Raw genomic sequence first — 15,315 nt, 5'->3', positions numbered from 1 at the left:
AGATACACAGTTAGGTCTTTGATTGCAAGTTACTATTTGCCTTTAGTACAGATATTGTAAATCTAGGATAAAGATACATAGATAGCTATTTAGCCCAACCAGTATAGCAATAAAGACCGGACTGGCGTTACCTCCTGCTCTTCAGTATCAGAAGGTCATCCTGATGTACTGGGAAATGTGTGTAGACTCAGTTGTCTACTGACCACCTTCACAAAGACTACAATATCAGACAGAAGGTCATCCCAATGTTCTGTGAAATGTGTGAAGACTCATTTGTCTACTGACCACCTTCACAAAGGCTACAATATCAAAGTCATCCTGATGTTTTGTAAAATGTCTGTAGACTCATCATACTGGCCACCTTCACAAAGGCCACAATATCAAAGTCATCCTGATGTTTTGTGAAATGTCTGTAGACTCATCATATTGGCCACCTTCACAAAGGCCACTATATCAGACAGAAGGTCATCCTGATGTTTTGTGAAATGTCTGTAGACTCATCATATTGGCCACCTTCACAAAGGCCACTATATCAGACAGAAGGTCATCCTGATGTTTTGTGAAATGTCTGTAGACTCATCATACTGGCCACCTTCACAAAGGCCACAATATCAGACAGAACGTCATCCTGATGTTTTGTGAAATGTCTGTAGACTCATCATACTGGCCACCTTCACAAAGGCCACAATATCAGACAAAGTCATCCTGATGTTTTGTGAAATGTCTGTAGACTCATCATACTGGCCACCTTCACAAAGGCTACAATATCAAAGTCATCCTGAAGGCCACAATATCAGACAGAAGGTTATCCTGATGTTTTGTGAAATGTGTGTAGACTCATCATACTGGCCACTTTCATAAAGGCCACAATATCAGACAAAGTCATCCTGATGTTTTGTGAAATGTGTGTAGACTCATCATACTGGCCACCTTCACAAAGGCCACAATATCAAAGTCATCCTGAAGGCCACAATATCAGACAGAAGGTTATCCTGATGTTTTGTGAAATGTGTAGACTCATCATACTGGCCACCTTCACAAAGGCTACAATATCAAAGTCATCCTGAAGGCCACAATATCAGACAGAAGGTTATCCTGATGTTTTGTGAAATGTGTAGACTCATCATACTGGCCACCTTCACAAAGGCTACAATATCAAAGTCATCCTGAAGGCCACAATATCAGACAAAGTCATCCTGATGTTTTGTGAAATGTGTGTAGACTCATCATACTGGCCACCTTCACAAAGGCCACAATATCAAAGTCATCCTGAAGGCCACAATATCAGACAGAAGGTTATCCTGATGTTTTGTGAAATGTGTAGACTCATCATACTGGCCACCTTCACAAAGGCTACAATATCAAAGTCATCCTGAAGGCCACAATATCAGACAGAAGGTTATCCTGATGTTTTGTGAAATGTGTGTAGACTCATCATACTGGCCACCTTCACAAAGGCCACAATATCAAAGTCATCCTGAAGGCCACAATATCAGACAGAAGGTTATCCTGATGTTTTGTGAAATGTGTAGACTCATCATACTGGCCACCTTCACAAAGGCTACAATATCAAAGTCATCCTGAAGGCCACAATATCAGACAAAGTCATCCTGATGTTTTGTGAAATGTGTGTAGACTCATCATACTGGCCACCTTCACAAAGGCCACAATATCAGACAAAGTCATCCTGATGTTCTGTAAAATATCAGTTTGTCTACTGACTACCTAAACAAAGGCTACAATCTTGATAGTCTACAAAATATGTATCTATACACATTAGTTTATCTACTAGCCACCTAGACTACACTATCAGACAGAAAATCATCCAGATGTTCTCTAAAGTTAGTGCCTAGACTGATTCACATATTCAATGTGTCAGGACAAGTAAAACTTGATTGGATTATGAAGGAAACTGAAGGTTGCAGTGATAATTTAGGTTGAGATTGACTTATGGAGAAAGATGAAACTATTCGAGCTTCATTAGTTTTTTTAAATTGAGATGAAAATATTGTTGTTTTTTTTATGTCTGTGTGTTTGGATTTCTTGTGCATAATTCAATTCCTTTTTATTATTTTTTTTCTATCTTTTTTTTTTAATGTTTTTTTTTTAAGTTTGTGTGGGTTGGATATCATTGTAATTGTGCGTGTGTGTGAGAGATTGTAAACATAAATCTAGTAATATTTTATTCACAGATTGTTTGCAAGAGTTCTGCAAGTGCTCTTTATTTCACCCCTTTGTTACTTTATGTTTCTCTGTTAGATGCAGGCCTACTGTCTGTAATGGTTGATTAAAAATTTTTGTTAAAATCTGGTCACTTAAGATTTATAGACTTATAAGAGAGCAAGTTGAGAAAAAAACTTCCAGACTGTTTTGTCATCCTAGTTAACTTGCAAAACATTACTTGTGAAGTTATCGTCACAAGCCTATAAATGTTGTGGGGTGTGTACATGGCATTAATCACTGACAAACTGAGGGACTCTAATTTGAATCCAGATGAAGCTAGAAATAAATTTCAACTAGAGCTGAGTTGAATTTGTCAAAATGCTTATCAGCAACACTAATACCTCTCCAAGAACGCCCTCCCCCAAATTTTTTATAAAAAGGCAGAAGAGCCTACTGAGATTGCAATGTAAAAAGATTTCATTTGTTCCTTTTCACACTCAATGGTGTCGACAAAAGTTACAGTATATTTTTAAAATTTCTTTTTACAAATATTTTGAAAAAATAAATATCTAGAAATTGGATTAAATCTATAGATTTGGAAAGATGTTTCTGAGTTGGTAATTTGCCTTCTTATGACCACATTTGAAAAATTCTGTAGTCTTCTTATTAATACTAGGATTTAACCTATGCTCCTTTGTAAACAGTTATTTTGTTATTTTTCCATGTTTATTTTTGTCCTAATTTGCTAACTTAATAATTTAGTATAGAGTTTAGGTCTTGTAAGATATGATAACGTATATATAATATATATTACATGTAGATTTAATTTATGTTATTTTTAAAGAAATTGTTTTACTTTTGGATAAGTGCCAATTATAATTGAAAAATAGAATAGTAGTTTGATTAGCTTTTAGAATGAATTACAATATGCATGTAACTTGTTTCAACATAAATAAAATTAAAGATAATAAATATGTACACAAAAGTATAGTCATGCATTTTTGTTGTTGTTTGTGTAAAGCAGTTATGTTAGTATGATAATTACAGAAGCTAGTTGCAATCAATAACTATTTAACTCCTTCCCCATCACAAACTATCGTTAAATGATTTGAGTGACATTTTTTTGAATATAAAACCACAAGAGAAGCCTACATTTTGTTAATTAAAATGGAAAGTCCTTCTTCCTCTTTTAGTTGGTCCTCTACCCGTTGTAAGCATTTCATTTTGTCTCCTGCCTTGTTGAGACATTGCATAAAACAGGAACATAACTCAATGACTATATGAGATGCTTAATGACATTTCCCCAAAAGTAGCATAAAAACACTTCAAGTGTGTTATAAAATGCATCTCTTCACACCACCTTCCCCCCTACCTGAGAACAATAACCATGTAAATATACTTTAGACTGCTGAAACTTCTTGCTATTAGGTTAAATTAAATCCCCCCAAAAATACACATGAAAACAAGAATTATAGAAAACATTCTTTTAATTAAATGTTCAATGACATAATATCACTAGGTGGAGTATAAACTGATTTACTGTTCTGAAGTAAATAAACAAAATAAAGCAATTAAATAGTAAAACTATTAATTTTTCTAAGAAAAAAAAACAACATATATATAAAATTGGCTTAGATAAAGATAAAAGTAAATACTGGTAAAGTGGAACTGAATGCTGCCTAAGGCACACTTAATGACCAGTGATTATTTAAACTGGTACCCAAATATTATTTAGGATGATACCCCAAGGTCTAGCAAAAGTAAACAGATGCTTTCCTTAGTATGTTAAATAAAATAGAGTTTCACAACAAACTTTGCCACAGAGGTCCCTCTCTTGTCTCAAAATGTTTAAACATGTCAAAATGTATGGCTCAGTAATATTTACAAGATGATGTTATCTGTAATATTTATTTTGCAGGTATTTTATCAAATCTTTGAATAGTATTACTATACATAACAACTTCCTTTAAAAAATTACTTTATCATAAGACAATATACTATTTTTAACATAGTTACATTGTATGTATTGAAAGAACTAAAAAAAAATTTCCATTTTAAATACCGGGTACTATTAAAAAAGTATTATACTTTTTGAAAAATTTGTTACAAAAATTGTTTTAAGTAGACCCCTTGATATGGTATAATAAATATTATATGCGATTAACCATGCGATATAACACTAAATTTATTTGTAAAATAATTATTTGTATAATTAAACAAATAATCTTCATAGACATTAAAATTAGGAACAAAAACACGCAGAGCATTTTCAATAACTGCACGAGCTTCAGTATCACTTGAGTTAAAATGGTGGGAGCTCTTCCTGGCTGAAAAATTTTAAAAATATTTAATCATTAATATGGTAGCTGCAAATATTGTTAATATCAATTAGAAATTAAAAAAAATAAAATTATTGTGCTTCATTTACACCTATAGCCAGTACTCATTAATCTATCAAAGCAATTTTTTTAAAATTTCAATATAATTTAAAGACAATCAAGATAGTTGATGCTCAACAAAAACACTGCAGATCTATTACAGTTTTTACTGTTTACAAAAAATGATGAATACATAAGATGTATATAGAGACAGCACTAGGGACACAACTTTTAAATGAGAAATCTGAAAAATATATTTAAATAAGGAACTGCACCGACCAGGGCATGAACCAGTGACCCTCCGATATGATTAACTCCGCCAAGCAGCAACGTAGTTTTCTTCATTCATTGTTTCAACACTTAGCTTTACACATGTATTTACATTTTACAAACTGTCTACTATTCAGTGAAGGATGATTGTTAAAAAAAGTTTTACATTTTCAATCTGAATGTTCCTTACGTTATGAATGGACCTAATTTTTTAATAACTTAGCTGTATAACATTTAGCTACAAAGAGCAAATAACCCTTGAGGGTTACTAGGTATGACGTGGCGTAAATTGTGCCAAAAATCCAAATTATCAGCTACCTTACTTTACCCAAAATAGGCGCTCCTTGTTGGACTATCCAACATATCCATTTATGGACTCTATTGTCACAATTCAACTCCATTGGTGGTTAAGAGCATGTAATAACAAGTTTTACTTAAATTCTCTCTAATTTAAATACGAAAAAAAAAAGATTGACCTTCATCCACAAAGAAATTAGCAAAGTACTGAGACACTTTGATGGCATTAGAGTCATGGTTTATCACTTGGTTGTTTGGCCAAAAAAATACATTTTTCTCTGGGTGCCACTGGACTCCATAAAATGGGTATTTAAATCCTGAAAACAAAAGTAATTGGGGGATAATATACATACAGAGAGAGAGAGCAAGCATAGACTTAAATCAAAACACACTTCTTTTCACATAGAGAGAGCAGTTGGTTACTCTTACACTTGTTTATTGTCAAGATCCTGATACCCCCCCCCCCCTTTTTTTTTTTCATCATCTTCACACAGTTAAGTGATATAAAGAATGATGAAAAGCAAGATTTTACAAATGAACAATTAAATGTGTAGGCATCAACAGTGAATGCTTAAAATAAAAAGTCACAAGTACAAAGTAGTAATTAGAAATATTTTTACCAATTGTTTTTGTTTTACGCAATTTCATGCTTTTAGCTTTCTCAATACGCTTATGATCCAATCACTTGTCCATACCAGTTGGGAAAGGGGTGAGGAGAGAGAAACTTTTAAAACGGCCATCTATTTCTTTCTACAAAGTAAAAAAAGGGACTTATTTAACTTATGCCAGAACATTAGTCAGTACTATTTCTTTCCCTTGTTTTGTTTGATACCAAAAAAGTAATTATCCACCAGTAACAAAAGTTAATTAATAATAATAATAATAATAATTAAAACATGAAGTGTATTTTAAACATTTTAAAATATTTTTTTTCACCTTCAAATGTGGACACAAATTCTTTGTTATCTCTGCCCACATTTGTAGATAACACTTGATAGAAGGTATTTAATACTGGAATGTTCTTATAATCCTGAGAAAATAAAAACACATTAAGTTAAATTTTTGCTAAAAGCATGTATTGTAAGTTTTTTTTACTAAGCAACTAAACAGAAACTTAATGCCAAATTAATATGACAGCAAAAATGTTTCATAACAATTTGAGTTTTAATTTTAAATATTCAATCCCTGTTATTGGTACCATTATATCAAACTTCACAGGATTACTTGAATCAAAATGTTAAAGTTCACAAATTTGTTTGTTGTCTATTTTACTATTTATGCTAATTGTTCTCATTACAATGCACTGCTTTGAACATTTAGCCTAGTTAGTTGTATTCTCAGCATCAATAGTTTTTGCAACGTAAATCAATAATGTGTTTTAAACAAAGGTACATATAAAAGTACTGCATGGTCTGATAGTTTTTTTCTTGGCAGTCTTGTTTAGCGGGTAGAAATGCCCAAGAGAGGCTGATAGTTCATTGGCATACAATTGTTTGAATTGTTTGCTTTACACGTTTCGGATGTTCCTTAAGAAACTATGATATTGCATAATGGCAGGAGGCAGTTAACTTAGAACCATCAGACAACAGTCCAGAGCACTATCAAATGCTCAGACAGCGATTCATTAATTGCATTTGAAAGACTTGTGTGAGAAGATTTAAACTTTGTAAAAAATTTTAGCAAATAAAAAGTCGAGACTTAATCTTGAAACTTTCAGTTTGTCAGTGAAGCTCTCTTAACACTTGCCAGTTCTGACCCTCATAAGTAGATTTTATTTTTGTTACTATCAAAATGAGAAAAAATATATACAATGGCAATAACTATTGGAAAAAATAGAATAGGAAAATAGTACAAGTTGTAAAAAAAAAATCATTATAAAAATATGAAAGTCTATTCTTACTTCAGTTAATAAACTCCAGATATGGTTGTTCTGTGTGACAGGTTCAGTACTTATAATTTTAATTAATTCCACTGGCATATTTTTGAAAAGTCTGCTTTGGTCAAAACCTAAGTGAAGATAATTAGAAGATTAGATAATAATTAGATTAAACCAAAATACATTTGCTTTTTCTTTTCAACTATCTGCAAGAATTTCTTTTTCAGAGCTCTGTTAAAACTCTGTCTAGAAACTGATCATTTAAATTTTAGGGACATGTTCATAATGCCTAGAAGAATGTCAACTGTGCAGTATTAAATAAGAAAAAAATAGTAAGAAACTACACAGGACAAAATGCTAAGTAAATTTAACACACAAATACTTGCAGTAAAGATGATTCAGTTTCTAGAATACAGAGCCTCTATTCATCTTTTTGGCCAGTTTCTTACCTCTTAAGCAATAAACATCTATAACAATGTTGTTGTTGTTTTTTTCATTGCTAGATTTTTTTTTTAAACTAAAATATTGAATCATGTAGACCTACTTATACCACATACATATAAAAGGTTTATTAACTTTTTTCATCTGCATTAAGAAAAACAACAACAGGTAAACTGATGAGATCAAATACCAGATAACAAGATTCTAAAATGAAAAGTTTAAACTAAAAGTCTAAAGAGTTGATAGTGCACTCCTCCAAATGACTGTAATAAAGGGAATCATGCTTTAGTAGGTGATAACAAGGTGGTCAGCACAAAATATATATATATATATATGGATACACATTATGTTTTTCCACATATAATGTAAAATCAACCTCTCTAACCAGAAACAAATCAATATTAATTTTCTTCAGTATTTGACATGATTACTCAATTATATTTTCTATTAATTTGCTTAAGGTTAATCTCAAAATCTTCATTATTTTTAAGTTAACTAGTATTATCTCATCCAAAACAAACCCTAACAGTAGTATTTTTGTTTCAATGTAACAAAATAAAAATACTTTTAATTAAACTGCTTTAAACATTGTTATTTTATTATGCCTATTCTAAAAGCCAAAGTTTTTAATAAAAAGTGCTTAAGTGGCATATAAACTGGCTATACCCTACAAAAAATCATGCTTATAATATTTATGGTTTTTCTATTTAAAATTTTTGAAGTTTTTAAGATTTTATGCACCTTTCAACCTACAATACATTTAGCTTTGGAATTTGCATTCATTAAAATTATATATACCTTACTATCTACCTTGCCTATTTAGTAACACCATTTTTACAAACATACACCTTTTTTTTTTACTATAAAACTATCTTATGTCTATACTTGCAATCACTAGTGCAACTGTGATGTCTAGATAGACAGATTTCCTGTGGGTGAAATGTGCATTTTATTTTGTGCTGTGCAGATGTGCTTAGAGTGGGGATACATATATGTGTACAAACAATACTAAGATTCACCTTTTTAACAGTGTCAGTAACATAAAGGCACTCTGAACATTAACTAAAAAAGAAACAAAAAATATGAAAATGATATTTGTTAATGTATGTATATTACGACTACAGCTTATTCACAACTGTCTAAAATACTATAATCTCTAAATACCTTTCTCAAGCCTGAGTGGTAGAGTCATATTATCTGTATCTGTGTTTTTCAGATAGTTTTTCTTTGCTGTAAGCACTGTTAGAAGTTCAAGTCCTAAGCAAGTCCCCCAAATAGGAAAGTAGTCACCTCTATCATTAGCCTGTACACAAAACAATTTAATTATAATTTAGTATTTAGGTTAACTGGCAGCTGTGAAACTAAATTTAATGCCTGACAAATTAGACATTTATTCTTTACCTTACTCAAGTCTAGCCTACAAATTGTGTTTAGCCTATAGTAATCCAATTCCTTACATCTTATAAAATACAGACGTTACTTCAAAAAAGAAGATGATTACATTCTACACGTCATGCATGTTAACCAATGACTTAAATTCTGCCAAGTCATTAGTTTTCCAGGCTGGCTCAGGCAACCCATGGAACATTTGTACACATTTGTCCTAGCATATGGAACGAGGAATGTACCTTTATCTTTGTGTATTTCTGAGTATTTTAGTTGGTTTTTTTTTCTGTATTTTTATGTATAATTGCTACTTAACTTTAAGGTCTATCCTGAGGCTTTCTAAATTTAGTGATTTTACTAAAGGTGTTACTCTAGTCAAATGTAAATACTCGTTTGTTATGAATCACACTGCTTTATTTTGTGTCTGTTCCAGTTTCTTAATGTTTTCTAGAGTTGAGGGGATGCATATTCTATTATTGGCTTAATCAAAGTTAAATAGTTTTATGTTCTTATTAGTACATTATACAGACCAAACCAAATAATTACCAGTATTAACTTTGTTTTTTCAAAGGTAAACGATACAAAATACTAAATAATTGGAGTGAGCTGATTAAATTAGTAATGTTTTTAAAATAATGCCATAAATATATTTTTTTTTACAATTTTGAACAGTTTTAATTTAACAGCATTAGAACATAAATTTTAAGGAAATGAAAAATGAATTCACAAAACCAGAAAAATATTTAATGAATTAAAATAACTATATCTGGATTCAGCTCCTGTAGCCTCAATTTGTTGCCTGTGTGGAAACTTCTGGTAGTGATAGGCCAATGACATTTAAGTGAACACAGCCCCTAATGGTTGAGCTTTTTCTTTATCTCCTCTGGGGTGAAGATGGAACAGAGACCTGAAAACCCAGCCCAGCAAGTCAACCACACTGTTCCAAAAAGGCGACCATCATCAGTATATTTTGGCTGCAGTAATGGTCCTTGCACAAGTTTGTGGTGGTTACAGAATAGGAAAACCAGTATGAAGAAATTTTTTTGGCCAATGGCCATTTGTAGTGAGCGAGGTCCAGGAACAAAGTGACTACTAGACTTCATTGAAGGTTATCACTAATAACCTCTTTACCTGGATAGCCAAATCATAAAGATATCTTCCGGACTGAGCATAAGGTCCACTCATTAAATCTGCAGCTCCTCCAGGAAAGAAAACTCTGGTGAAAAATAATTGTTTAATTAATAATCCAAGTCTGTGTTCATTTAGTTTGAATTTTCATCCATGTAAACATTACTAACTATTAGGTATAACAATTTTTTTTATGACAATTAGCTTCATCTACAATGAAATTACAACTACAAAAACTAAATGTACTTATCTTACCCATTTATATTATTGAAGAGTGCTTTATAATATTCTTTTGGCTGTTTGCCTCTGAAACATAATAGAGCCTGTATTATTAATTTCATAACAATAAACAATTTTAGGTATGTAATTAAAAAAAAAGATTTAATTTCATAATTATAATTAAAAAGTAATTCAAGCAAAATCCTAGGACAGTGTTTAGCAAGTTTGAGTTTTGAGTTTTTGGCACATCGGCACAATTTAGCAAGTACTGACTGATACAGGAATTTGATAAATAGAATTAAGTAGCCTTCTCAACAAAATTGATGACATTAAACAGAATTTTAAAATATTTTTACCATAATACATTTTAAATTGAAATTTCTAAAAGATATCTTGTTTTATTGTACCCAATGTTGCCTACTTCTAATGTTTCAGAACTTAATGACAATACAGTGTATTTTAATTAACATACCAGTACTTATAATAGCACAAAAAAATATTATGTATTTTAATAAAAAATAGTGTTAATAATACAAGCAGCATTTGCATGAATTTTAAAGTGAGTTAATGTTAAATATATAAACTCTAACCTTACAGGCACTACACGAGCTCCTGCCATCTCCAGATAATGTACATAGGTTGTGTGAATATATTCTTGTCCTAATTGTTGTGACCCCTCAGTTGGTTCTGTGAGAACACCTGTGGTGGACATGAATATACACTTAGATCAATCATTTTAATTCTTTTTATACAATTTCAGTACCCAGTAATATGGAAACTTCACTTAATAAAATCAAAACTACCTTGATTGCTAAACAATTGATAAGTGATGAGCTTTTCATATAAGAAATTTTAATGAACTTGATTAGGTCAGATAAAATGCTTAGATGATGTTACCATATTAAAATATTAAACAATCCTTCAAAAGTAAAGAAGAAGGGCTGACATTTGAAAACTGAACAACCATCAGCCTTATGAACTACCAGTACCTAAACATTCTATTGTTGGCGGACAATTACTCTAACAGTGTTAAAACAATCAGAAAAATGCAAATCCAATAAAAGCTATCTTTTCTTCTCAATGGGTGGGATTGTAAATAGGTCTATATTCTTCGCTTTCAGAACAGTAGGCCTAGTTTAAAGCTGAGCTAAAAAAACTTCACATTCTAAAAGTATGTACATTTTTCAACTTTAAAAAAAAATCCAGATTTCAGTTCGTGACTCATCCAATCAATGATTCCAGAAAAATCTGTACAGAAATCACTGAATTAAAACTACTTACATATATATACTAAAAGTGATAATAAAATCATACCAATAATCGGTCGATTATTTGATGAGCTTAAAGGAAATGCAAAACTTAGTTTCAGAACTGTAGAGCACAGAATGAACAAAGTTGTCGCAATCTTCAATATGTTCTTGATTTGGGTCATGTTGACATTTAACTTGTTATTTGAACTAAAATATAATAACAATTAATTAGCAACACACAGACACCATTGGGCTAGTTGAAGGTATGCAACTTAACAGGTTTATAATTACCAAATAAATATAAAATTGGTTTAAGTGACTTAAAAAATGCATGTCAATTATTCAGCCATACAATAAATTCTGAAACCGTAATGATGTTTCTAAAAGACCAAGAAAAAAGTTGAAACAACATTAGAAGTAGAAGATTTTTTAATTTCATTAGTACTTACTGAGTGCTTTATCTATCATATAATTTAATAATTATTCTAAAAAAAACTAAAAAATAATATAGGCACATCCTGTTCTTAAAATTTAGGGAAAAATATAATAGTTTAATTAATTTTTTTTTGCACTTTATGTCAGCAAAGTCGCCTGCACTGGTGGTATGCACTCTGGACTGTCGTCTTAATAGTACAGGGCTTGAACATTATCTTCTGCCATTGGATTTGGACATGATTATTTTTATTTTTGAAGGAACGTCAGAAAGTCAAGCCTAAGTAGTGAATGTAGTGATAAGAGTTAAATCTTTCATAATAATAGTTTTTAAAATTCGGATTTTGTTTTGCATGTTTCAGATGTGTTCCATCAGAACTAAAGATTATTACCTAACCCTCCACCCCCTTTTGACATACAGTTCTAGACACCAGCTTACTCAAAGAATATTTTGTATTTAAATTATGTTTAGCATAGGTGAATTTTTTTCACTGAATTAACTCTAGACTTGTGTTTAGTTAATTACTACATCTTAAATCTGTAATATAAGAACCAAATACCAATGAATGATTTACGTATCTACAGATCTCAACTGCAGTACCAGTATTTGTGGATTCACATGAAATTTCATACAAATGTTTCTTTTACCTCTTGGGTGCTTGCTAAGCTAGTTTTGACAGATTCGCAGCTTAAAGCCACAAAAAAAAACAACTAAATAATTTACTTTTTTAGTTTTTTCCCAAAAGGCTGCCATGCCATTAAAATTGATTACAAGCATAAATAGAAAGGGATCTGGAGGCGCAGGGGTGGCTGAGTGGTAAGTACTGTAAAGTGCTTGGCTTCCAAACTGGGGTCCTAGGTTGGAATCTCTGAGAAGACTGTGATTTCAAATTTTGGGATCCTTATGGTGCCTTGTTTAACCGTGGGCCAGAAACAGATGAAATTAATGATTAGGTTTTATATTTACTTCATCATGATGAACTTTATGTACATCTAGAATATAAAATGAATATTGTCAAATTAAAAGTTTACTAAAGTCTAAATCAGTGATGCCCAAACTAGGGCCCGCTGGCCAACTTGCAACGTGGTTTCATCTGGCTCGCTGAACATTGGAACAAATTGAAAAAAAAAAAAAAAGGTTGAAAAATGTATTTTCCCTATGTTAATCTAATGTATAATATTCATATTACAAATTTTTTTACAGAACGTGTATTTTTGGCGAAAAAAGTTAACAGATATTTTTATTCTTCGACTATGCTACTGCTTTCAAGAGCTGGCCATGTCCTTGACATCTTGGGTGTGTAACACAGGGCATCATTACTGCATTCTTTTGGTTCGTGTTCTTTTGGTATCAGTGCGAGTAAACTCTGAATGTAGAAAATTGAAGAAAAAGTGGACAGATCTTTGCTTTTTTTTGTGGAACATGATAATAATCCAACATGTTTGATTTAAACAGATTTGTGGCTGCTTTTAATTTTCTTGGTGCTTTTAAAGAACATAACATAACAAAGATATGGTTAAAACATTTTTAAAATATGCTGACATTGTTGGTTTGAGCCGCAAAGAAAAAGATTGGCAATTCACGCATAATTGAGTGAGTTGAACCATTGTAACCCTATTTACCATAAAGAGACAAGAAAATGAGCTGGCGGTAAGGGCAAACTACAGAATTAAGAAATGAAGCGTAAAAAAAGTGCTTTCTAGCATTGATGTAAGAAATTAGTGCTAAGAAAAATGCAAACGAAGCCGTCAGACTTTCTCGCAATACAGTTGCAAGGCGAGTAGAAGATATGCCTCATATGGGTTCAAATCTCCAAAACTGAATGATACAACGCATGTTCCGACAGAGAAGCAGATTTCAAAATGTTTTTTTTTAACTTACTCTGAGGAGTGCCCCGACTGAACTGCAACTGACTGACTTACATTAAGTTACAAAGCCTGACGCCCCTGCTAGAGAAATTTTGAGCGATGCAGACAATTGTTTTCTACGCCGCGTTGCCGATTACTCGGACTAGACCCACGAGTTTGTAACAAACTATTTAAAATAGTTTATTCTCTATTTAATTTTTTTTTCATCTTTTCATTGATGTGGCCTGCGACACGAGTGTCGGAAATTAAAATGGCCTGCAGACCGTATAAAAAAGGTTGGGCATCACTGGTCTAAAGAAAGAGTTACAGTTACTGAAAGAGAGTGTTCAGTGTGTAAATTCTAACTTAAACTCGTTATGTTGATAACAAGATCTAGACTAGATCTAGATGATAGATCTAGATAACATAAAATAAGGACTTGACTAGATCAAACACTGAAACAGATATTTCTACTTAGACCGAGACCCTACTCTATTCTAGATTAGATTTATTTTAGATTTTTGATCTAGATCATTAGTGTAGATCTAGCAGAATCTAGCTACCAGAAAATTGACAGATTTTTAAACTGTTAAAAACTGCCAACTCTAAGTCTAGAAGCTAATCTATATTGGATATATGATCTATATAGATCAGGGGTGGGCAAATTACGACCGAAGTGTTTTATGCAGCCCGCGAACACCCAAAGAAATCACTACACATAGGCCTATAGATCTACACATATATTAAAAATTAATAATTGTAAAGATCTATAGAAATTATTGAAACTTTTGATTCTTATCACTTATAATGAGGAAGCTAAAGAAACATTTCGAAAAATTCAGTCAAAGACACAAGCTCGGGCCAATATTTTTTCAATGCTATGAAGAACTGTCTTGAAAGTGTTGGTTTGGCTTGTAAGGCTTGTACAAGATGGCAAGGGTAACAACTGATGGAGATCCTGCTTTGACTGAGAAAAACAGACTTTGTAATAAAATAAAGAGCAATACCCCAACCATAAACTCATTACGGAAAAGTCTACACTGTTTTGAATACCATTAATGTGGAAGCATACACGCCACCATTATCCAATGAAAGTATAGGACCGGCTTTAGACATATTTATCTTCACTGTTATTGTTGAAGTACACCATATAGATAGTTTTTAATAAGCTGCATAATTTTTTTTTTTTCGCAGTTAATTTATATTTTTCTATTTTATTTGGGACCACCAAAATCACTTCGCCTACCCTAGGGACTCCAATTATCTAAGGCCGGCCTTGACGGGAAGTTCCGAAAAGTACTTTAAGATTTGGAAACAAAACATTCGATTTTTTGAGACCAGCATGTGAAATTAGGCTTTATCATTTTCCTTATCTGAAAGGTGAAACTATCTCTAGTGAAAGGGTTGAAATGTACAAGACTTATTTGTATTCCATGATTGTGGAATGTGAAAGCAAATTTTATGACGTCAGCAACTTAAACCAGATTTCAATACCCTCAGCTCACCATTTAATGCAGAAGCTGATTTAGCTCCAGAGGACATACCTCCTGGCAAATTATGACCTGAAAGAGAAGTTCCAGTCAGTTCTTTCTCGGAAGTTCATGGTGCCAGAAGCTGTATATCCGCA

The 15,315-nt window shown here is 32.0% G+C and overlaps 1 protein-coding gene across 1 annotated transcript; it reads right to left on the bottom strand.

Annotated features, from left to right (window-relative positions):
- Positions 1–3,632: 3,632 nt before the first annotated feature.
- LOC106078575 (gamma-glutamyl hydrolase-like) lies at positions 3,633–14,047 on the bottom strand. The gene is made up of 10 exons (XM_056019196.1): positions 14,023–14,047; positions 11,473–11,615; positions 10,749–10,857; positions 10,195–10,245; positions 9,943–10,027; positions 8,590–8,728; positions 7,009–7,115; positions 6,045–6,138; positions 5,288–5,425; positions 3,633–4,490 (listed from the first exon to the last, which is right to left on the bottom strand). Exons 2-10 carry the CDS (start codon positions 11,588–11,590, stop codon positions 4,324–4,326), a joined length of 1,008 nt encoding a protein of 335 aa, XP_055875171.1. The 5' UTR covers positions 11,591–11,615; positions 14,023–14,047; the 3' UTR covers positions 3,633–4,323.
- Between the last annotated feature and the right edge of the window lie 1,268 nt (positions 14,048–15,315).

This window comes from Biomphalaria glabrata, chromosome 2 (assembly GCF_947242115.1).
Source record: "Biomphalaria glabrata chromosome 2, xgBioGlab47.1, whole genome shotgun sequence".
In the NCBI taxonomy this organism is placed as follows: Eukaryota; Metazoa; Mollusca; class Gastropoda; family Planorbidae; genus Biomphalaria; species Biomphalaria glabrata.
This window is presented reverse-complemented; position numbering and strand designations above follow the sequence as displayed.

Bases quoted from the DNA above. Each gene is read 5' to 3' on its own strand.
- LOC106078575 (XM_056019196.1), bottom strand. From the start codon at position 11,590: ATGACCCAAATCAAGAACATATTGAAGATTGCGACAACTTTGTTCATT. The intron at 8,729-9,942 runs GTAAAGAGGTTA...TTTTGTGTACAG, and splicing joins TTTATGATTTGGCTATCCAG to GCTAATGATAGAGGTGACTA. The intron at 4,491-5,287 runs GTCAATCTTTTT...AAAATTTTTCAG, and splicing joins TAATTTCTTTGTGGATGAAG to CCAGGAAGAGCTCCCACCAT.